Source organism: Diuraphis noxia, unplaced genomic scaffold (genome assembly GCF_037042655.1).
Source record: "Diuraphis noxia isolate RWA-SAM2 unplaced genomic scaffold, SU_Dnox_SAM2 contig0002, whole genome shotgun sequence".
Lineage (NCBI taxonomy): Eukaryota > Metazoa > Arthropoda > Insecta > Hemiptera > Aphididae > Diuraphis > Diuraphis noxia.
The window spans coordinates 86,449,119-86,475,796 of NW_028301712.1; the positions used below are offsets into that span (position 1 = coordinate 86,449,119).

General features: G+C 30.8%; 1 protein-coding gene across 16 annotated transcripts in view; it reads right to left on the reverse strand.

Moving 5' to 3' along the window:
• Positions 1-962: 962 nt before the first annotated feature.
• LOC107170807 (uncharacterized) overlaps positions 963-26,678 on the reverse strand; it is a 60,332-nt gene continuing 34,616 nt past the window's right edge. For 14 of the 16 annotated variants that reach the window (XM_089218682.1, XM_089218679.1, XM_089218681.1 and 11 more), the window contains 5 exons: positions 22,349-22,375; positions 12,125-12,160; positions 11,026-11,082; positions 9,248-9,295; positions 963-1,837 (listed from right to left, as the gene is read on the reverse strand). In XM_089218682.1, coding sequence (XP_089074808.1) covers positions 1,767-1,837; positions 9,248-9,295; positions 11,026-11,082; positions 12,125-12,160; positions 22,349-22,375 — 239 coding nt within the window. In that variant the 3' untranslated portion in view covers positions 963-1,766. The remainder of the gene's footprint in view (positions 1,838-9,247; positions 9,296-11,025; positions 11,083-12,124; positions 12,161-22,348; positions 22,376-26,678) is intronic. The other 2 variants (XM_089218671.1, XM_089218667.1) reach the window with 1 other exon arrangement.

Below are 26,678 nucleotides of genomic sequence, written 5' to 3' on the forward strand. Positions count from 1 at the left end.
TGTTGACGGGTGCGGAGATATCTGTTCGATGACGACAACAACAGCACTTGTCCCACGCGACACGACGTCAAAAGTAGGCACTCAACAACAGTAACAATGTTACTTTGGTCCACCGCGAGCACAATACCGGCCGCAACGTATGTTGGGAGTACCTACCTTACCATTATAACGGCCCACATACAATAATATACGCCGAAATTACATGGTACACAACGGCAAGAAACCACCGACGATGATTGCTATATTAAAGCGTCGCGTGTTGCAGGCACAATAACACCGGCGCCGTACCAGTCGCTCTCGAACACGAGCAAAACCACGCGATGACCGGACCACGGTGCACTATAATAATCCTTAAGCCCTAAACGAGCGCCCGATCGGAATTAAGTCCGAGAATGTTTCGATCGTACGGTCACTCCGTCGTAACGGCCAAAGCGCACGCAAAACGGCGAATATACACGTGGCAGTGTTGCGACAAACTTGCCGGACGTACGGCACGAGAGAGACGACGACAACGATCACCAACGCCGGCCGCAAAGACAGGCGGATCGAACGGACGCTAGACGCAACACAGACGCCGTCGGCGTCCGTCGGTTCGCCTCGCCGGTGACATAACTTATCTGTCAACCGCTGATATCGGCTGAGGCGCGGAGTAGGTACATCATTAGTGGTTTCACGGAGACGGCCAGATATACGAGTCTCGAACAATAATTCTTAGGTTTTTAATTGAATATTTTGTCATTTTTCTCACACGCTGATATAGTGATACACCAGACACCACTACCTACGTTAAACTTACAATAGAGGTAGTATTTATATTAGCTCAATATCGTAAATGGATAGACGTTTGTATATAGGCGTCTAATTTCTTTTTTGCTTGTACCTGCTAATTCAGTGGATCCCTCGGCCGCAGCATCATCCGACACACACTCTGCATTATGATTGTAATTAAATACTTCTATATATGTTATTAATAATAATAATAGTTTATTTTTACATAACAGATTAACATAGATTAAGATAATAGATATACTATAAAGTATACAACAAAAAAATTTGACACCTCCCCAAAAAGCAGAGCTTGTTCTTAGGGTGTGTGAGTTCAAAACAGTCAGTTAAATGAGATATTATAGTACAATTATATAATAAAATAATTATATAATGCATTCTTAAAGTAAAGTAATTTTAAATTAAATATTCTAAATTCATTAAACAAGTTTACAGTAGAATGTAAGCTTGGCTTTGTAAAATTATTTTAATTAATCCATTCATTGTAATCTGAAGTTTAACAAGATGAGTGTTGTATGTTCCGCCATGTTTCTGTGTTATTATACAGATATATGTAATATTTAGGGTTCTTAACACATTGATCTGATAGTTTGAGGTTACTTATATACAATTAAATGTTTCTGGCTTTTATAAAATAAATAAAGAACTACCAAACCATTTGGAAATACCAAACATATTAATTTTTTTATTTAAAAACAAACATAGCTGTAATATAATATTATAGTAAACAACCTTGATTAAAATGTATTATTAAAAAAATATGTATTTTCAAATTTTAAACTGTATAAATGATATTACAAAATGAATAATAATAACCACTTTTTGCTTGACGTTGACTGAATACATTTTGGTCATGAACAAAGATAAAAAGCATTAACTAAACCAAACCTGATTAAAGCATCACACTATCACAAAAGATTAAGTTAAAATATATTATTTACCTATACCTCATCCTATAACGTAATACAAAATTAATCTTCTTAGTTTCCGGTGATTCCACTGTAATTTATACAAAAATCATTTGGTACACATTTTTGTTCTTCATCATAATCTTTAAAATAACAAAAGTTTAATAAAATTAATTAATTTTTATTTTAGGTGATATAATTTGTATTATATGATATTGCACGTATACTGTTTATACTAACAATAATTTTAAGTTTCATATTATGATCGGTGGGGACTGTCCATCAGTTATTAGCGAGTAGAACTATAATATACGTCATTACGATTTATACTGTTAACAATAAATGTCTATATAACACGTTTATGTTATTATTTATATTAATAATACATAACAAATTGGCGACGAAGAAAATAATAATTTAATCGTAATCATTAGTGCATTAGAAGTTTCAAGTGTTGTATTCATACTAATACAAAATGGCATCTCCTAAGACAGAATCCATAACGATCTTCAATCAAGTTATTGGGTCACCTGGAAACTTTGAAACAAATATGGATATTACAATTTTCAAGTCAAAATTGACAAATTTAATGGAAATAAAGGAAGCTGCAATAAATGACAAGGGTGGCTGGAAAAAAAAGAATACGCAGTCTTGAAGTACCAAAAAAAAAAATGGACATTGTGCCAAGGCACATTTGTGGCCGTTCCAATCACTTTCAAAAAGACTGCAGATACAAGAACTTCGAATGCAACAATTGCAGTGATAAAGGTCATTTGTCCACAGTATGTAAAAAGAAAGAAAAATAACAAAACACAAAATACAAAATACATTTTTGTATCATAAGAATGATGATGACGAAACAGTTAATTATGATCATTCGAATACCTAATTTTTTTTTCATACCTAATTCATCAAAATTCTCAAAATAGTGCGGTGAAACCGTTTACAGTAAATTTAATAGTAGAAAACAAAAATGTAAGCTTCGAAATTAATACCGGTTCACAACACAGCGTAATTTCAAAAAGATTATATCGTCAACTGTTAAAGTTGACGTTTTAACTGTCACAGTTGTTAAGTCATATCAAATTAAAAAAAAATGACATTTCGTTATCTGATTACGTCGGCACCGACATTAAACCGATGGGAATAATATTTATCGATTCGGTGTACCAAAATAAAAAAATTACGATGTGCCTTATGTTATCGACAATTGTAGTCCTCCAATAATAGGTCTAAATGATAAAAAAATATAAAATGTTTTACCTTGTTTAGTATTGAAAATTACGTGTCGATAGTATTATAAAAAAATATAACAATGTTTTTAAAAATGAAATAGGCATTTTTAACAAATACGAATTTTCATTAAATATCACAGTGGGGGCGCTACCTAAATTTTACAAACATAGGTCTATTCCTTTAGCATTAAAGGGAAAATAGTCAAAAGCAACATTTTAGTTCCCGTTGACCATAGCGAATGTGGGCTACTCCAATAGTACCAATATTAAAACCAGACGGCACGGTTAGAATTTGCGGTAATTGTAAAATAACAATAAATCCGGTATTAGAAGGGACTGAATACCCTCTTCCAAAAATAGAACATTTATATGCAAAGATTAGTGGTTCAAAATATTTTTCGAAAATAGATTTAAAAGACGCATAACAATAAATGATTATTAAAGAATCTGATCGCAAATATACTACTATTAACACACATAAAGGTTTATTGAGCTATACACGTAACCCTCTTGGAATAAAGTCGTCAGCAGGGGAGTTTTTAAAAAGCTATGGCAACTTCCACAGCAGGTCTTGAGGGCATAGGTATATTACAAGATGACATTATTGTTGCAGGTTCTACTATCACAAAGCACAATGCTCGTTTAGACAAATTACTAAATGTATTGTCAAATGCAGGTTTAAGAGTAAAGTTGAATAAATGCAAATTTATACAAAAGTCAATTGATTATTCGGGTCACAGGTTAGACGAAAATGGTTTACACACACTAACAAAACATACAAATGTTATAAACAATGCCATTGTCCCAGAAAATAAAACATTGCTAAAATAATTAATAGGTTTAGTTACGTATTATATACAATTTATTCCAATCGCTGCAAAGATTTTAAAACCATTGTACACACTTTTACGTAACGGCAGTGAATGGAATTGGACACCAGAATGTGACCAAGCATTCAATAAAGTCAAACAAATTTTAATTTCGAAACCAGTATTGGCACATTAGGATCATAATATTCCGATTAAGTTCGTTGTAGACTCATCACATCATCGTCTTATGGACTAGACACAGTTCTTTCCCATGTGTACCTAGATCGTACTGGAAAACCTATAGCATACGCATCAAGAGTTCTATCTGAGTCAGAATGTAAATTTCCACAAATTGAAAAAGAAGTTTTAGCAATTTTTTTACGGTATTACGAAATTGTATGACTATTTATATGCATGGTAGGCATTTTCTATTAGAAACCCACCACAAACCGTTATGTATTTTCGGTGATAAGAAAGGTATCCAAATTTACGCAGCTAATAGGTTACAACGATGCGCCTATGTTTTATCATCATTCGATTTCGACATAAAATATGTGAAATCTGAAGATAATACAGCCGATTTTTTATCACGAATAAAAGGTTCAAAATTGAAAATCATAATGAAGAATGTATTAGTCTTAATTTTATTCACGAACAATCATGTTTCACATTAGACTGGTCTAAAATAAAAATTGAAACAAGTAGAGACACAATTCTCGCCAAAGTATTAAACGCAGTTAAAACAGGAGAATGGAATAGTGATTTTATTGAAAATTTAGAACTTAATTCGTATAATTAACGAAAAACTCAAATCGCAGTGGAACAGGGATGCCTATTATGGGGTTACCGTGTTATTATACCAGCTAAATTTCGAAATAATATACTCAAGGAACTTCATTCATATCATATGATCATATGGGTTCTTCCAGTATGAAAAGTTTAGCGAGATCATACTTTTGGTGGCCAGGAATGGACAAAGAAATCGAAAATATCACACAAAGTTGCGACAATTGTATTAATGTCAGGCAAAATCCATCAAAATCTGTAATATTGCTTTGAAAATGGCCAGAAAAACCGTGGACTACAGTGCATTGCGATTTTCTTGGATCATTTCAAAATAAATATATTTTTGTCATTGATGTCGCAACCACAAAATGATTAAAAGTATTTCAAATAAATTCTATAGCAGCAGAAATTGTTATTCAAAAATTTTCAGAAACGATAGCACGATTTGGAATTTCAAAAACAATTACACCAGATGGTGCAAAAAATTTCACAGGTTTTGAATTTCAAACATATTGCAAAAATTTAGGTATAAGGCATATGACAGGCGCTCCATTTCACCCAGAATCAAATGGCTGTGCGGAATCAGCAGTCAAATCAATAAAATATTTCTTTAAAAATGCTCGAATACACAATACCAATTAAATAAATTTCTTTTGATGTATCGTAATACACCTTATTCAACAACACGATGAGCGCCAGCTAAGCTAATGTTAGGTCGATCAACTCGTTTACAATTTGACGCATTAATGCCGAATACAAGTGAAGTGATTATTGAACGACAAATATCATAAATAAACAATGGTGGTAATAGGATAGTATCATTTAATACTGTTTTAGCTAGAGATTATAGGAATAATAACAATAGATGGCAAAAGGGTAAAATTATCAAATCCATTAGTTGTAATACACACGATGTAGAGCTCGATGACGGAACTAATTGGAAGAGACACAATGATAAATTATTAATCATTGATAAATCACTGACACCAGCGAATAATTCAACTTACACCCGCTAGGCAAATAAATGAAAATACTAAAAATATAAACAGTAGGCGCAAAACAAGATCCTGATACTACAATAATAAATAAAACACCCAGACCAATTAGATCTAGAATACCACCTCAGCGATATTCTCCAAGTGATTATAATTAATGTAATTAAACTTACTAACACACTAACATGGCGAATAAGTAATGCACAAAATACTATTTATATTTTTTTTAAGGAAAATGATGACGTATATTCAGCATTTATATTATATGATATTACACGTATTATACTGTGTATACTAACAATAATCATAAGTATCATATTACGATCGGTGGGGACTGTCCATCGGTTATTAGCGAGTAGAACTATAATGTTCGTCATTACGATATACTGTTTACTGTTAACAATAAATATCTATATAATACGTTTATGTTATTATTTATATTAATAATACATAACAATCATTTACAATGGTAATAGGGAATGGTACTTTTCGGCGTCGACAGTTCGGCGCAAACGTTTCGGCAGATATTATCAATTCAACGATGTCCGTTTCAACACGTGACCATTTCGGTGATTAAAAAAAATTTGCAATATTATAATGTAAAAACGTATTCTGAAATATAATAAGTAATTTTAAATCATAAATCAACAAATAAGCCAAAATAATTATAATTATTTATTGCTAATATATTAACTGTATATATACAGTTAAAAATATATAAATACCACCGTCACTTTAAATAATAAATAAATAAAATGACTAGTTATAATACAGGGGGTCCCGTGAGGATTTACCTATTGCGATATCTCCCGAAATAATGGTGATATCGAAATTCTGGTTTTGTAATAAGACTCACAGGAATAAGAACTACAATTATTTCATATTTTAATTTATTTTAATGTTTGAAATAAAAATAAAATGAAAAAGCTATCAGACAAAAAAACTTCTTGCAGTTGAGATTGGTTCTATAGTTCGGATTCCAGTACCGGAAGTCGATAAAGGTCGTTTAGATGCTCGAAACATACTAGCAGTTAGTTAAATATTAAACATATTTTAAACTAAATTTTTATTATTATTAACTGTGTATTTTTTTAAAAGATTACAGATGATGGTTTTTATCGACTGAGTACCAAGAATGGAACTTTAAGACAAGTATATGTTAGGCCACAGATCACTGTTTGTCAAAAAAAAACTATTGCATTTGTATGAGGTACCAGCTGAAGAGCTTGCATTGCGATCTGTTGCTAGTCAACAGTCAACAGGCAGTGGACAGGTGTTTACAAAATGTACATACAAAACAAGGTGCCAAAGAAAAAAATGTTTGTGTGTTAAAAACGAAGTATTGTGTAACTCCCGTTGTCATTCTAGCTTATCATGTTGTAACTAATAGTAGTAGTATACAATAATATCATAATTTAAAATGTTATAATGTTAATATAGTATACTGTCATGAAATTAATCTCAACTATTTTAATACTTTGCCAAAAGTTATTTTGGTACTCTATAAAATGTCTAGGAAATATAAAATCTATAATTCTCTACTTTTTTGAAAATTGGGCATATCAGTGACTCATTCCAGTCTTGTTGTATCTTTTAATTTGTCCATATCTGTTGAATTAGATGATGAAATTTTTGTGCTAAGTTTTGCCCTCCTAACTTCAATAATTCACCTACAATTTTATCATCTCCTGGTGATATATTATTTTTAAAAGCCTGAATTGCATACTGCCTCTTATAAACTCAGATTTAATACTTTTGGTTCTGCTGTATAATGTATGATGTCGTCTTGTTCGTCTACTTCCGTTGATGAGCCTCTGTTAAGGAGTTTTTCAAAGTGCATTATAAATTCCTCAGCTATATTTTCCGGTCTTTTACCATTATTATCTTCTATCGTCTGTATACCTGGTATAAATCCATTTTTAAATGTTTTGCATTGTTTGAAGAATTCTCTGGGGTTGTGTTTAAAGCTTTCAATCTCCTCTAATTCTCTTTTCTTTTCTTATCAGTGTAGTTACTTCTCTTCGTTTGTTTTCGAAGTTCCTTATATTCTCGAGAGTTGGTGTATTGATTACCTTGATTCTGGCTTCATTATGTTCCTTGATTACTTTCTTGCAAATATCATAAAACCATTTCTTTTTTTCTTTCTTTGTGTGTGTTGAATGACTTTTTCTTCAGATTCCGTTATTTAGGCCTTTATTACTTTCCATGACTCATCATCCTGTTCATTATCTCTTTTTTTCCTAAGAAGTTTGCTACTGTTTCTTGAAATTGTCCGTAATGATTCTTCATTTTTTTATTTATCCTCATCGTATTTTCCGAGTATTTTTTGTTTTCTTTTCCATTCCATGGACATCTTTACTTTGAAGTCAATCAGGTTCAAGTAATAGTCTGTGTCTGCATCTGCTCCTTTGTAGCTCTTGGCGTTTCTTATAATCGTCTTATACTTATTTTCTATGAGGACATGGTCAATTTGGCTACTAAATCTGCCTTCAGGAGATAACCACGTTTCTTTTTGAATATTTTTCTTTGGGAATCTTGTACTGCTTATTACCAAATTTTTAGTAATTGCAAAATGAATTAATCTTATTCTGTTATAATTGCTTCAGTCGTGCAGACTATGATTTCCAACCGTCGCTTTGTATGCATTTTATTTTCCTACTTGAGCGTTCATATCTCCCAATAATAATTTAATGCAATATCCTGTTAAAGTGTTATATACTTGTTCCAACCCTTCATAAAAATGTGTCTTTTGCTTCTTCATTTTCTGATTCAGTTGGTGCGTATACGCAAATCATTGACATGTCCCGGTGGTTCATATTGATCCGAATGTAACATATTCGGTCATTTATAGCCTTAAATTGTTTAATCCATGGTATTAGACTATTATGGACAAGGAAACCCACCCCATTCTCATGCTTATTAGTTGTTAGACCACCACACAATAATTTCATGTTACCTATTGGTAGACATCCTTCACCCTGCCATCTCGTTTCTTCTAACGCTACTATATTTACCTTATATCTATCTATTGCATCGACTAGTGTACCAAGGGATCCTGCCTTATAATAAAGTTTTTACATTCCATGTGCCTATAAATCCTTGTTGGGGCGTTTCCGTTAGGTTTTACCCAAATCTCTGTCCTGGAGCTTAAGTTTTGGTTTCTTAACAGTAGAATTACAGTGACGGGTTATTGCCCGCCACCAAACCCCCAACCTGGAGAATCAGGCTGAGCCAACCAATTAGGGTCAGCTCAGAGCTTGTGGCCTCAGGTTCGCCAAACCCGTAGTGCTAGTACTTAACAACCCCCTGAGGGGACTTTACAAATTTATTTAATTATTTACCTTTTACGAATGTTTAAAATAAATAAATCGTGCTGGTGGTTATACAAAAAATACTTCACTACGTATAGGTACTTCACTTTAAGCCAACTAACTAAAAATTATACAATTATCTGACCGGTCTACGGTCATCAGATTATCCATTTCGACTATCGTGATCCCCTTTTATCGTGTAGTAATAATAACAATAATTTATAGTAATAAAGATAACATTTCTATACCACACGCGACACGCCATAAGGTGAGACAATATTACAGACATAAGTAAATGACCGTGTCGCCTAAATGGTCACGCACCGAAATAAATATCGTCAAATAGACTTATCGCCGAAATGTTTACGCCGAACTGTCGGTGCCGAAACTTTCTAGATCCGAACAACATTAATTTACTTGATCCGTCCTGGGAATAACATTCCAAATATTTAACAAATATTGTCTCTGAAACAATTTGAATTCGGTTCAATTAAGTATTCATTGTTCCTTTTGTAAAATATACACATAAATTATAAACGTTTAAAAATTTAAAGATGATATTAATCGAAAAAAATATGATAATAATTATCATATCTTTTCTTTCTATATATATATATATAAATGGAGACAAAAAATTCGAAATTGCATTAGTTGAGAACGGCTGGGCCGATTTGGCTCAAATTTTTTTTTAAATGATAGAGAATGTCGGAGAGCGGGTTTATAGCATAAATTATGGACCTAACTCCTGTGAGTTAGAGATTTAGAGACAAAAACTGAGTAACACCGGTGGCGCCCTCTAGCAGATACAAATAAAAATATAAATCTATATATATAAAAATAGAGACAAAATGTATAACAATTCATCAATTGAGAACGGCTGAACCGATTTCGCTCACTCTTTTTTTGTTTGGGTCGTAATTGCCAGGAGAAGGTTCTTATGGATGAAAAATTTGAGAAAATTATCGGGTTAGAGAAATATGATGAGGGTGTGATGAAATTAAAGTGGCGCCATCTGCCCAATAAGAAATAAAATAAATAATATTAATATGTTTTGGTAGTGAAAGGCAACCATTTAAAGAAACAAGTGCTCTCAAGAGCAGCTGGACTTATTTTTAGGATGGACATTTTTGTTTATTTATAAATGGTTGCTTTAGTGACGGTTATTATTAGCGATTATTATTGTTCTGTGTGATTAGTGATGGTTATATATATATTTATCTGTTAGTCCTACATACATTCTTAAACAGCTGGACCGATTGTGACAAAATTTGGTACAGAATTTTATTAGACATAGGGCAGAAGATATGGTAAGTTAGAAAGTGTTATGCCTAAATATCATTGAATTGAATATTTAAATTGTCAACATTATATTGAAAAAACTAAGAAAATTACATAATGATATACGGAATTGAATATCGTTGTAAAATTATAATATATTTTTAACCACTATCTATCATTATGTATAAAAATATACTGATAGCATCATCACATGAAATGAATTTAACACACAATATGAACTATGGACCAATAAAAGAGATAGAATTTTTAACGGGCTACGAAGTGCACGGGTTCAGCTAGTTTTATATAATTATTTAAGTATTATAGGTGTTTGCGCTAAGGCTGCACTCGGACAAGTAATCGTCACAGTGATAAGTTCGGAAAGGTAATCGGTGTGTGGTCAAACCATCATCCACTTCCTCACTACTTCAAAATTATTATGTAAATTGTTTGGCGAAATTTTTCACTCATGTTATCCAATGTTAAATGAATTATTATAATGTATATATATTTATATTTATATTATTCGTATAATCATATTATCTTGTTTTGTTTACAAAATACAATAACGTTGTCAAAATATTTACACCAAATGAACTTACGGATCAGGAAAAAAAGTTATAATAAAAGATTAAAGAAATGCACGGAAATCTTTTGGCAGGACACACAGAGATTTCGAGTATTATAAAAAAATTTAAAAACTGTATAATTGGCCAGGAATGTCAAGGACAGTAGCAGAATATGTACAAAAATGTCAATCATGCCAGAAGAATAAAACTTCAAATAAGCATTCAAAGCAACCGATGGTTGTCACTTCCACGACAGATAAACCGTTCCAAAAAATATTTATGGACATTGTAGGAAATATTTATGTATTGAATATGTATTGAAATATAACACTAGAAATGTATACTAACCATTAATGGCAGCCATTTTTTCATCAAAGCTGACGCTATTTATCCATTTATTAGTACCTGATATAAAAAAGTATTAACTATATTATATATAAATCTCAGTATTTTTGTGTTTTAATATTTCAGTATAATCAACACAAACATGTGTATAAACATACTTGTGTACATAAACACAATGAAAAAATAAATTATAATTTAGCCTAATGTAATTAAGTATGACCATAAAATTTAATTTTTCGTAATGGACAGAAAATCTGACTAAAATATTTCATTCAATTTTTGAAGTGTAAAAACAACATTGGTTGCACAATTTTTATCGATTTAGTATTTTGGTCATTTTGATAATAGCACCAAAAATAATCATGCAGTAAAATACAGATAGTCGATCTCAGATCCTGACTCATGAGCTTGGAAAAACAAGTGTGGTATATACAGCAAGCTGACACAAAGCACATTAATTACTTAATCAATATACAAGAAAAACATGTGGAAGATCGAATGTCATATAATAAGAATAATTGGGATAAAAATATAAATTCAAGAAACTGACAGAACGTGAACGTGTAACTTGTATTATCATGTCAAGTATCTCAGAAAGGACAATTAATAATAGTGCATCATAATATAATAGTTTGGCTTTAGGAAATTCAAGAACACTGTTGGTTTTTAAAAATATACATATCGATGATTACACATGAATATAGGCAGATATTCCAACCCTAAGGAAATACAAAAAACAGGAGTAAGAGGTGCAGGAGATTAGCATCGTATTATTTTTGGGAACAGGCCTTAAGTATTTTGTATAATATTGATTTTTATGTACATTATTTTTGTATCGAGAGTGATCATTTGGGTTGGATAGACACAGCATTTACATTGAGACAGTTATTATTTGTTTTTTGGCTTTCTATGTCATGTTATCAACAGCTCGTTTGTAATCAATGAACACATTTTGGCTGTTTCTAATTAGTTAAATATTTTATATTTAGTTTTATAACAAAGTTAGTCATATAAAATTAGTACGCTTTTATTTTATATTTATTAATTAACCAAAACAACATAACTATAAAGCAATAGCAACAGTTTTAATAGTTCAACTTACTATCTTTAGATACTAACTGGAGTGATGCCATTTCTTCTGTAAAATGTCAGATCATAAATAAAAGTGAATATTTGCATTATATGTATTATGTATAATAATATATTCTGTGGAAAGGGTGGGATGAGGGGAGTTTTAGTTACTGTCAACTATTCTTAACGAGCTGTAGTTCAGAGATGACATTCAACCAAAATTAAATTGTTTTCCCGAACGAACTATTCATAATATTTAATGTAACGCCTTAATCACCTCTGAAAACGCGTATATCCATGTTATGATCAGTGATACTCGTTTGCGCACAGTACACAATTTCTTACCTGCAAACTGATAACTCATTTGCGTAGATTAGAAAACGTGAAACCCAGATAATACAAATTATGACCCGAAAAATGACGACTCGTTTGCGTACATTTATTAAATTAGACTTATATTGTAACTTGCAGTGCAAATTTCGATAAAATTCACGTAATCTCAAAAGGTGTTGGTCAACAAAAAAAAAAAAAACATTTTCAATCACGCCTGTTGTATGCAGACAGTCCTAAGCCTGTAAAAGTGAGAAATACAATCTTAAACATTATTTTTGTTAGTTCTTTTGAGTTTTAGTAGACTTTTTCCATAGTTTAAGTGCGCAAACGAGTCCTACGTTTTGGGTCATTTATCAAAGGTATTAAAAATTCGTGTGCGCAATTGAGTTGAACATTTGTACGCAAACGAGTCGCAAAAAAGGTTAAATGTTCGCAAACGGGTATCGCCCGATATGATACTTCAAAATGAACCGTAATTGCTGTTTTTGATCTAGATTTACCAAATTGTTTCATATGACAGTGCACAGGAATTACCCACCTAATAGATTATATTTTATATAAGTATGTTCGAATAAACGTACCGAGAAAAATTGCATATTGTATACCCGATTATTTGATTTGGACCTTTTTTCGACCTTTTCTAATGCTTAGCAGGATTTCTACCCTTCTATTTAGCCGTTATTAACGTTTACTTTACAATTTACATATAGTATAGTTTTCAATGCTTCAATAATCAGCATTGAAAATTTGATTATCGGCGCAAGCGTGGCAAAAAATTGTTTACTAATCCAGTATCAAAATATTAAATTAGGTACCGTACTAGTAAAAATTACTATAACCACGTTACAATGCTTGCAATGTTCTTCATTATAAATACATATTCTGTTACAAATATGTATTATTATAATTACCAACAATTTAACTTAATATAAGTAGGGGTAAGGTTACCCCCCCCCCCTGTTGTTCACAAAAATATATAAACAGACTATTTATGGCACCATGCGCACACAGTATTGTAATACAAAAAAATCAATACGAAATAATATATCATAAATAATATTAGGCGCGCTTTGGTTGTCTACTACTACGACCATATCATTCACTTTCACATTAGGGACACCATTGGTCCACTTGGACCTCTCCTGTAGCGTAATCAGATACTCAGAAGACCAACGGCTCCAGAAGGACTGATGGCAGTGGTCCATTAATTTCCACCGATCTGACAAACTACGGACGGATTCTGGACACGATCTAGGCGGAACGGCGAGTAGCGGTTGACCTATTAAAAAATGACTATAGGAGTCAAACACTCGAGGTCGTGCGGGTCCGCCGATGCGTGGGTGAGCAGACGTGAGTTTAGAACGGCCTCATCTACGTGCGCTAATATAGTCGTAAACTATTCGTACTGAAGATATGTGTTCCTATGACTCGTATTAAAATCCGCTTCGTCAAACGCACCGCCGCTTCCCACAAGCCTCCGAAGTGGGGGGGGGGGGGGGGGGCACTAGGTGGTTTGAAATGCCACTCACAAATAGCACGTGAAGAAGCGATAGCGGCCCGGCCTTCCGGGCTATGAATAAGCGCGCGTAATTTCTTATCATCACCGACGAAATTTGTGCCGCAATCTGAAAACGTCGCTCGGTAAACCTCGACAGGGTTATATTAATAAAACGATCGTTTTATAGTTATATAGTTAGTTTTATAGTTATATTGTTATATCGTTTTATAGTCATAATTTTAACGCGGCTAGAAAGGCGTCGGTCGACAGGTCGGTCACTACTTCCAGATGGACAGCTTTCGTAATGAAACAAACGAAGACCACAATATAGATTTTGAAAACGCGTGATTTGCGTAGTCTAGTCTCACGCATTTGTAAGGGGCCCGCATAATCGACGCCGACGCGCTCAAAATGTCGTCTTTGTTGGACACGAGTATCGGGTAAATCCGCCATTAACGGCTAAACACGCTTGGCATCAAACCTCACACATACCGAACAGTTTGTATTGATACTATGCAACACCGATCGAATCGATACAATCCAAAACCGACGTGAAATAAGCGCGGTAAAACTCGCGGGCCGGCATGATACGTCACCAGGTGCCAACGGTAGCACAATAAATATGCGTAATGCGAAGGCTTAGCTAATAAAACCGGATGCTTACAATCATACGCTAATAAAGAATGCCGCAGTCGTCCATCGACGCGAATCACGCCGTCCGGGTCGATAAAGGGCGCTAAACGGGCAAGCGGCTTCGACGAAACATGTTTACCTATCGACAATTTGCGTAACAGAACGGCAAAATGTACGCGCTGGGACTCATCCTCTAATATGAGAGCGGCGCTATCTAATTCCGACTTTTGCAAATATGCGACGCGATGTGGTCCGGTTGTCGACGTACTCTACGAATACCGGCGGCAATAAAACGGCGCATATACGCCACTACTCGTAACATACGGTCGTAATTAGAAAAACTATTAAACCATTCGACTTCAGTTTCGTCAACATAGGCGGCGCAGGACACTGGTCGAAGTTCGGGCAGGTCACACAACGGTACCTAGCGGCGAACGAGCATCGTGCCATTCCGATGGGTTGCGCTAATATTGTGGGCCGTGCTAATACAATAATTTGTGCTGCGGTAGGGCAGCCGGCATTACGCCATGCGATGCGCGGTCGGCGGGGTTATTGACCGAGTCAACATGTCTCCATCCACAATCCGGCAATAAAGTGCGAATTTGGTACACTCGATTCGGCACATAAATTTTAAATGCTTCGTGCGGGGCACCCAACCATGATAATCATAAGCGTGCGTAGGTATTCTTGGCAGGGGAGGCAATACTTTAGCTAAGGAGGTCCAGACTCCAATCCCCCCACCCGATTTTCTCCAATTGGTAGGTATAATATTATATTTTGGTGTAGAGGAAAATCTCGCAGGGGAGGCAACCGCCTCCCCTGCCTCCCCCGTGCGCACGCTTATGATGATAATACTATCGTGGAATCTGACCACGCATTTATGCCGACTATATTAAGAGGACGCTACACAAAAAGTGAAACGCATACAACGGCCAAGAGAACGCGCTGTTAAGTGTTTTCGCGACGCGCAGGCACGCAGCGTTTATGCCACGCCCACTACTCGTAATCAGCGGTCGGCCGACAATTGTGCTCATTCTGGAGCGATGTTTATTATTTTCTCAACCTTCGTCAGTGACGGAACTAGTAAATATACGGTGCATGCATATTACGTCGCATTGTCACTGTACCTACACGGCTTGTATTTATTGCATTATTTCAATACATACTTCATTAAAGATATATTCAACACCGTGAATAATATCTAATTTATAACTGTAACCTAAACTTGTATTACCTTAAATATTAGTTTTTAGATTCTGAACGAAGTGATGAATGTATTGATTTTACAATGATGTGTGTGTTTTTTTTTTTTTTTTTGTGTCTGTGTACAGCAAAACTAGTCGAAATAATGCTTCGATTTCAAACTTTGGGGGTGGTTTCCGATGTAAAAGTCAAGATCCTTGGTGCATTATAGAGGTCAAAAGTAAACATTTTCCAACATTTTTCAAAAAAATCTAGAAAAACAAAAAAAAAATGACAGAAAAACGGGAATTTTTACGCAAAATCAGTTTTCAACCAAATCGATTTTTTTATATGGTTGTAATTCAAAAAATAATCACTGTAAATACTTGAAATTTTCACCAAATGTTTATGGTAGTGCTATCTATATACAGTTTAATTTTCAAAAATTTTTGACTTTTTTTGAGTTATTTATAGACCACTGAAATTTTCGACTTTTTTGAAGTGTCGGTAAAAAAATGTTGGACGACCAAAAAAACTCGAAAATTTAATACAAGGTTCCTTATGATTGTTCTTATTGTAGCTAAAAAAAATTAAAAATCGTAAGTCACGATTTTTTTTAATAAGCGTTTATAGTTCAAAATTTTACGAAATCTGTCGAAAACGCGAAAATTTGCAAGTAATTTTGAAGTTGAAAAATCATAAAATTTTTTGCGTTTATAACTAAGGATTAAAAATACAAAACTAAGTTTTCCTTCAAGTAGCTATAGAGAAAACTCGAAACATCATTATAAGAAAAATGTTAAGTGCGTTTGAATTTTAAATTTTTACGAAATAGCGTACCGATAACGATTTATCCTGAAACGATTTAAAATATTTGTTATTATTCAAAAAGTATAAGTCCTAGATACTTGAAAATTTTACCAGTTATTAGGATTGGCATTTTCTTTACATGATTTAATTTTCAAAATATTTTGACTTTTTTTGAGATATTTATAGATGACTGAAATTTTCAATTTGTCTGAAAATTTTTTTTTGAAGTGTCGATAAAATTTTTATGGCCCTATCAAAATACTTGAAAATTTAATACAAAGTTCCTCATAAGTTATTCTTATAGTGATTAAATAATTATAAAAATACATAGGGCACGATTTTTTTAAATTAGCATTTGAAGTTCAAATATTGACTTAATACGTAAAAATTACGGCAATTTTAAAATTATCTTAGATCGAAATTCATAAAAGTTTTTCTTTTTAATTCTAAGATTTGAGAATTTAATACAAGGCTCATAATATAGTTTTGCAATAGCAGTTGAAAAATAAAAGAAATATATAGCCTCATTTTTTTTTACGTGCTTTCAAATTTTAATTTTGGCAACATGAGTAAAAATCACGAAAATTCGTAAATTATTTTATTCTAGAAATTCATAAAAAATTTTCTTTTTAAATCTAAGATTTGAAAATTTAATACAAGATTCCTTACAAATTTGTCAATCTTTATCACATAAAAAATGTCCATCGGAAATACAAATTAAATTATTATTAGCATTTTAATTTCAAATATTGACAAAAATTCGTCAAAACCATGAATATTTGCAAATTATTTTGTAGTTCAAAATTCATAATATTGTTTGTATTTATATCTAAGGTTATAAAATTTAACACCAAGTTTTCCATAAGTTTTGCTTCAAATATCTATAGAGAAAATTTGAAGCGTAATTATAGGAAAAATGTTTTGAGCGTTTGAGTTTTAAATTTTTATGAAATCGCGTAATGATAACGATTTAGGTATCCTAAAACCAGGTATTCGTATATCTATGATAATACAAGGTATTATGAATTATGATAACTTCATGATAACTACACTAATTGATTAACCATGCCTTATGCAAAATGCGTCTTAATTGAAAAATAAAATATTTGTTTCAAAATAGAATATATGACAATATTTAAATATAATATATCCTAGACTGACAAATCATCTCCGTTCAGAATCGTTTTTCTTATACAATGATACCAATATCATTACATTCAAATTTAATTCCATCCATTACAGTAACCTACTGTACAGCAAAGCGACATCCACGACTTACCCGCTTTTTTTTTATAAGCGTTTATAGTTCAAATGTTTACGAAATCTGTCGAAAACGCGAAAGTAATTTTGAAGTTGAAAAATCATAAAAATATTTGTGTTTATAACTAAAGATTAAAAATACAACACTAAGTTTTCCAAAAGTTTTGCTTCAAATAGCTATAGAGAAAATTTGAAGCGTCATTATAGGAAAAATGTTTTGAGCGTTCGAGTTTTAAATTTTTATGAAGTCGCGTATTGATAACGATTTATCCTCAAACCGGCATGTATGTACCAATGTACGGTATGTATATCTATGATAATATAAGGTATTATGAATTATGATAACTACGTGCAATGTTTTTGGAAAAATTGATTAACCATGCCTTATTCAAAATGCGTACTAATTGAAAAATAATATATTTGTTTCAAAATCGAATATATGACAATATTTAAATATAATATATCCTAGACTGACAAATCATCTCCGTTCAGAATCATTTTATCATATGAATTGCATTCAAATATAACCTACTCTAGTCAGAGGTCCACCTCACCACCTAATGTACAGCAGAGCGATACCCACTTTCCCGCTTTTTTAGTAGGTTAATTAATTGAACATATTATTTTACGTTATACTGCTACCACATAGGTTTATTTTTTAAATTACATTTTTGCGTATTTCTAAACATTATAATTTTTACACATCAGGCATTGAGTCATCTATATTGTCTTACCTTTCTACCTATCTTACTTATAATAATTTGAAACCTACCTACGATTTTCTATAATAACTAATAAAGTGAGTAATAACTAATAATAAGTAACAACAAAGATATGAAATATGAATAACGCATTAATTTAATAATATATTTATTAGTTTGTAATTAATAAATAATATAATGTATAAACACTAGACAAGTAGGATAGTAGAATTTTATTCCAAATGTATTTTTAAGAAATTCACTGCTTTACTTTTTCTTATATTTTGATCTTATATTATATTACTAAATAGTGAAAATCTATAAAAAAAACTTATTTTTTATAATTTTTTTTTGATTTGTCATTGATATTGTACGTTTAAAATATGTAGTAATATTATAAACAGTAGGTAAAAACAGTATTGAATATTCAATTATGATATTTTTGTCAATAATTGAATAATATGCCACCTATCGTCTATCACCAGTTTATACATAATATTCTAAGAATTGTGATAGTCATTAATTAAACCGGTGTTGGTAATTTGGTACACTATAATAGCATACTAGCTATACGCCGTATATAAATTATTTTCTTCCATTAGACAGGTTTGTAAATGAAATGTACTTATTAAATTTTATTTTTATTACATAAAGTTTTATTTTGTTATTGTTTTACAGATGTATTTAGGGGTCAGAGTTATGAAACACTTAGATAGACATAGAATATCTGTAGGAGTAGATCCTAATTTAAATGATTTTCAACAAAGATGTCAGAATTTCTTAATGATAGCATGTAAAGAAATAAAAGATAGATATGACTTCAACAATCCGATTCTATCTAGTCTCCCTGTACTTGAGCCAATAAGAGCGCTCTCACAAAATGAAAGAGATACCACACCATCACTTATGCCACTTGTTACATTACTGCCTAGATGCGCAGATTTAAGCGATTCAAATCTTCAAAAGTTAGATGATGAATGGAGACGTCTGCCAAACTTAATCGATTATATTCCAGCTGAAATAACTAAAACAGCTGAACCAGATCAATTTTGGCATCAAGTAATATACAAATTGTTAATTATGTAATTATACAGTTAATTATTTGAGCATATTTGTTTTTTGTTTTAGCTTTATCATTACAAAGATGAAAATGATGAAAAGATGTTTTCAGTTCTTCCTAAATTTGCATTATCAGCTATGTCCATTCCACATGCTAATGCAGACTGCGAAAGGAAATTTAGCAAAGTAAATTCGATTAAAACAAAAACCAGGAATCGGCTAATTACTGACACTTTAAATGGCATCTTATTAGCTGACCAAACAGTAAGGCGATCAGGGTGTTGTTTAAAGTTTGCACCTGATGTAAAAATGCGGAACTGTATGACTGCAGCTAATATTTATGGCCCCGAAAAAAAACAAGCTGTGTGTGAATCTGATGACGAAATGACTTTTGGTTAGTCTGTTTTTGTTTTGTAACTATTTATTATTTTTATTTTTATTTAGTTGTGTCTAATAATTACTATTATTTTTTATTAAATTGAAATCAAAAGAGACTGATTATTAAATGTATTAACATTTGGTTTATTAACCATTATTTACTTGTTAATTGTACTTATTAGTATGTACTATATTGTTATACTTAATATGTGAATATTTTAATTGTATTATGTTTCTAATAGTTACTATTATTTTTTATTAAATTGGAATCAAAAGAGACTGATTATTAAATGTATTAACATTTGGTTTATTAACCATTATTTACTTGTTAATTGTACTTATTAGTATGTACTATATTGTTATACTTAATATGTGATAGGGTTGATAATTTTTTAAAACAAGTCAATTTCTTTTTTTGTTACTATTAACAGTAGTTTTTATTTTTATTTTGTTATGTTTATCATTTTTATTACTTATTGTTAAATTGAAATCCACGGATTCGGATTATTAAATGTAAAATGTATTAATATTTGATTGTTTTTTTTTTTTTTTTTTGTTACTACAATTTTAATAAAACTAAACAGAGATTTATGAACAGATTTCAGATGGAACAATATTTTAATTGGTTACCTATTAATTTTTAATGGTGAATTACGAATAAAATGTGTGATTGATGATGATTAAAATAATATCTGTATGGAATAATTGTTATTATGGGAAGTAATGCTAAGTAATGCAGTTCCCCCTCAGTCCTCTTGTCAACGAGGTATACCATTAAAAAAAATAAAAAGGAAAAATTGTTATGTACCATATTATTGTGCAAAGTACCATAATTTTTAAAGGTTGGTACCATTTTATCAAATCTGCTGTCTGGCAAGGCTGCAGTATACGGGCGATGGATAGTAATACTGTAGGTCTCCACTGGGGGCACGTAAAATAAATATAATTAATTATTTTCGTAATTTTTCAGATCAAAAAAAGGGTTTTACGGGGTCTGATACCATTCAGTATACATTTATGGTAAAATATTAAAATTTTCAGAGTTAATAAATGAGAATTTTATCTATGATGTAGCGTTTTTATTTTTTTGATAGCTCAACTCAATAATTTAATAAAAATTTAAAAATTTGATACATTTTTACAGATTTATATATTCATATATAATTACACTATCAACAAAATACGAACACTACATCATAGATAAAATTCTCATTTATAAACTCTGAAAGTTTGAACATTATACTTTCAATGTATACGGATTTGTGTCTGTCCCCGCGAAACGTGTTTTTACATTAGAAATATAGATGTGTGGCGTCCTCTTAAGTTGCGGGGCCAAAATATCGCGGACGCTATTAAACCATTGAACAAAAAAAAGCGACGTTGGTCACAAGGGCGTAGCCCGTTTCGCCCGGGTACCCGTTTTGCCCAAATTTTGTTTTTATATGATTCCCGTTTCGCCCAGAGTATTTTAGACCAATTTAAAATTAAGTTGGCAATAGTTCAGTCAAATACTTGAGTATCATTTAGCGTTATCCAGAAAACACCACTTTGTTTTCCAAAAATTATACACACGTCATTTTTTTTTTTTCACAAAAGTTTAACACATTAAAAATTTAGTCCACACAACATTTATAAATACTTATCAATAAAAAATCAAATTAACGTCATAAAAATTTACACATATCTTGTAAAAAAAATCGATTTTAATCGTTCAAAATATAATTATTAATACCACCTAAAGTTTATTTTTAAAATTATTACACATGTTTTTTTATGAATTCATAACGAGTAATTTCATTCGATAACGACTGGATTATTGCTATAGGTATTATAACGTTCCCTAAAATATACCTAATATTTGACTGAACTATTGCCAACTTAATTTTAAATTGGTCTAAACTACTCTGGGCGAAACGGAAATCATATAAAAATAAAATTTGGGCAAAACGGGTACCCGGGCGAAACGGGTACGGTCATTTTTTCCCGCCCGGTCACAACTGGGCAGAGGTTTCGGCGGTGACATGCGACGAAAACAGCGGTGCTGACAACTTCGCGAACTTTCGTCGCGCAGTTGCACCACCTTAGGATGATCGGTTGCCCGGGTGGTGGGAAACATATACGCGTTCGAACAAAAAAATTAAATAGTATAAGGAGAGAACTTTGCAGAATTAATTTGTATTTTTTTTTTTAATGAGAAATATTCCAATAATACATCTAATATGTCTCAATTACTTAAAAATTAAGAATCAATGTTTTTAAATTTAATTTTAACAAACATTGCTTATTCGTAATTGATATATGGTTGATGTATGTTGATTTATTCTTTTTATAAATAATAATTGTGCTGTAGAAAAGTGGTCAACTTGGATGTATCATTCTAAAGTAAAATCAAATAACTTACTCATGCAAATGCTGTGTTTATCCGTCTCTGAAGTACGTAAAATATAATATAATATAATAAAATATAAAATAAAAAAAATATAAATATAATATAATAAGTTGTAAAAAACGTGTTTATTTTATATTTCAAGATAGGGCTTCATGAATTTTAAGGGAACGTCACACCAGCTTACTAATACCCAATATAATATTATGGGTTAAGTGGATATTTTTTATTATTATTAACATTGGTAGTTAATATTTAACCTATTTATTACACACTTCAAATTAAAATATAAATATAGGTATTCGGATAAGGATAATAATATAATAAACTCGATTTCTCTTGTACCGATATTCTTATTATAATATACTGTTATCAGGGCCGTATTTAGGGGGGAGCTACAGGGTACTGTTGCCCCGGGCGTCTGAGTAGGAGAAGGCGGCTAATTTTTTTATAATTTAAATTTGTATTTTGAATAATGATTAATGAGGCGTATTTTTTTTGTTGCCCCTTGGTGTCAAATTCCTAAATACGGCCCTGACTGTTATTCAAAAAGGAATAACTGAAGAAACTAAAAATGTATACCATATTTTTATTTATCGATTCCTATACTTGATACAGTTTTCAAAATTTTCATCGACATTTTAAATTTTTTGTTTTTTTAGTTTTTTAGTCTACAAATGTCATTATAATTTTATTCATTGGGTAAAAACACTTGAAAATTTAATATAAGGTTTCCTATAAGTTGATATAATAGCAGTTGAAAAATATTAATAATACATATTAGGCTCGTTTTAATTTTATAACCGTTTCAATTTCAAATTTTAACAACATATTTTATTTTATTGAAATATCCTAATTATTTATTTGTTAACATTTTATGAATAGTTTAACTTTGATAGTAAGTAGTTAATTATGTAACAAAATCAATCTCAAACCTATAAAAACACAATTTTTATAGTTGTTATATATTCAATTTTGGATGAAATTACATATTAAATAGGTAACCAAGTATAAAAATTTTAGTTATACAATCGTAATTTAAAAATATTTTTCGTGGGTACTTTAAATTTCTAAAATAACTTTTTATTAAAATAAATTGTAATAGTTAATGTCGTTAATCATTTACATTAATACTTTCTAGTAAATTGTATAATATATTAATATACTATCCATGAACGAATGAGTTGTGTACATAATGATGCTGATTTGATTCATTTGGAATTTATTTCATAGGTAAATTTTATAATTTATAAAATATATCATAAACATTAGTTTGTTACAATGATGTGTGTGTGTTTTTTTTTTCTGTCATCACGATATGTCATAACTATTGTTAAAATAACAGTTGAAAAATAAAAGAAATACATAGTCATTTTACAAGCATTCAAAGTTTGAATTTTGACCAAATACGTAAAATTTACGAAAATTCACAATTAATTTTAAGCTAGAAATTCATAAAAAATTTTCATTTTATATCTAAGATTTGAAAATTTATTACAAGATTCCTTACAAGTTTTTCAATCTTTATCACAAATAAAAAGTCCACCGGAAATTCAAATTAAGTTTTTATGAGTGTTAGAAATTTAAATTTTTACAACATTGGATTTTCACTAGATTCCTCATTTAGTGATTTCCTTATTTTGGTGTAACTCTAAAAAAATGACCGCAGATACCTGAAATTTTCACTGAATGTTTATATAGGCATTTTCTATATTTGATAAGATTAAGTTTTAGTGACTCGACGTAGCGGAGAGCGGAGTTAGTTATTACAGTAAAGACATTTTATACTTTCAATCATGGTAACACTGTGGAATTGGACGAAAATATTATGTTATCATTAATAAAATTAGTAATAACACGTCATGTTTTGTAAAATGTCGGTACATTTTATCTGTGTTTTGAATTAACGATGTTTTTCTGTCGTTTGTTATCAAAAGTAAATCTTTTCCCGTGACTTACGTTTTTAATTACAACGCACAAACATAAGGTAAGATTATTTTCTTATTTAATATTTGTTCATTATGTAGTACTGCATCATATTCTACTTAAAGAATTAAATTTCATTGATCCATTTCCAATAAATTAATTAACATAGAAAAAAAAACGATATGAGGCACTTTGTTACGTTTCGCAAGGGGTATGTTGTTACTTGTTAATATAATGACTTGGCTCAATCAAAATAAATATTTATATAATAAATTATTATTTATATATTTATTATTGTTATAAGACAGTCCGGACTTATATTACAAAGACAGATCGTAGTCAAGTACTTGAAGATATATTCAAACCAGCAGCAGATGAAGTAATTTCAAAACAAAATTCACTCAGGAAAGCTGCTGAAAAGTACGATATTAATTTTATGACACTTCAACGTTATATTAAAAAAAATTCAAAATCATTCTTGTGTAAAAACTGTATACTTGTTGGTTATGCAAAACCTAAACTAATATTTTCTGAAGAATTAAAGTTAGTTAGTAATAATATTAGAACATTATTCTAAAATATAATATGGTTTAACTTCTTCAGATGTAAAAAATTAGCATAATATGAATATGCAAAATTAAACGATGTTTCGTATCCTGAAAGCATGTAAAAGTATAAAGAAGATTCTAAAGACTGGTTTTCATCATTTTTAATCATTTTATTAAGTTTTAACAATGTTTTATTATAAAAAAGAAAATTGTTTATTTATATTTTGTTAAATTTATTATGTTTCTAAATTAAATAATGAATAATTGTTTATATTTTGTTTTATACTTTGATATGGGTATTTATTATTATGAATTATGTTTACCATTACTCTTACTGTTGATTTCTTATTTATTTTGGGTAATAATATTTCTAAATATAGACTGTAACAATGTGCCCCTGGACTGTAACAATTTACCTCAACCCGGGGTGCATATAAGCATTCTACCTATACGTGAGCTCGGAACCTGTATTAAATTCAAGCTCTACGATTGTTTTATTTGAAAATACCGCCAAATAGTGCACATAATCAATATAATAATATTGTTATCACAGAATTATGAAGTATTATATGAAATCAATTATTTATTTCAATTATATTATATGGTTTTGTAAATTATTATATTCTAATGACCAAAAACAAAAACAATAATATTTAAATAATTAGAATAATATTACTAATCTAAATTGTATCAAAATAGTGTAATATATTAAATACATTATATGTATAGACTATACATAGGCGCAATTTGGACAATTGTTTTAGGGGGGCTAAATTTATAAAAGCAACAGAGGCCCGCAGGGGCTCCGCCCCCGCACCCCCTTACCGCTAATCATTTTCAAGACCATAATTTAATACACAAACACATTTTTTGGTACTCACTACTCATCATTAAAAACAAAATAGTTGATAAAATCAAATACAATATACAACTCAACATTTATCAATGAAAATGAATTGTTTATTTCTTATTATAATTATATGGTATAATAATTGTGAACGGCGATTAGACATGGCAAATTTAATTAGTATATCTTCATTTGCTAAACTACAAGAAATTTATTTTTCTATATATTAAACAGATGCATTAGAAAATCTATCTTGATGCATAGACGTCCGTAACCAATTTTTTATCTTCCTCATCGCTGAAAAAGACCTTTCACATGTACTAGAAGAAATTGGTATAGTGAGAGACTAAGATAAAAAAGTATATAAATTTGGATATATTTTGAAATTTGCAACTAATTTTAATTCCTCTAAATCAAAATTCAATTTGATACGTGCAGTAAGGCAATTTTTCGCAACCAACAATTCCGAACGAAGAGCATCTACATCCACATTTACTAGACCCTAAAAATAAAACAAAAGGTAAATTTATCTAAATGTAACAAAATATATAAATTCAATCTTAAACAATAAAATATTTACTTTATAATGTTCGATGAAATATTTACTGTCATCATAATTCAGTTTATGAAAACTATTGATTGATGACGCCATTTGTAAACTTTCGGGTGAAAATCTTTTTTTTTAGTTAGTAATAATACAGTCTATAACTTGATAATAATCGTTGCAACTCTTACGGTAAATATCTGTGGTCGTAAAAACATGAAAATCATTCAAGGTTTTTGGCTGCTTTTTTTGGCATTTTGCACAATGACCTTTAAATAAAATAATAATCTATATAAAACAGCCATGTGTATGTTAAATATACAATATGAAATATTTACCAGTAATGAGAAAATCTAAATTATTATACTCAGCAAAATCACTGATCTTATTCCAGGTATTTTGAAATTCAGTTTCCGCTCGCAATGATTCAAAAGTCTTTATTACTCCTTCAATTAAATTAACAGCACTTCCTAGCGTTAC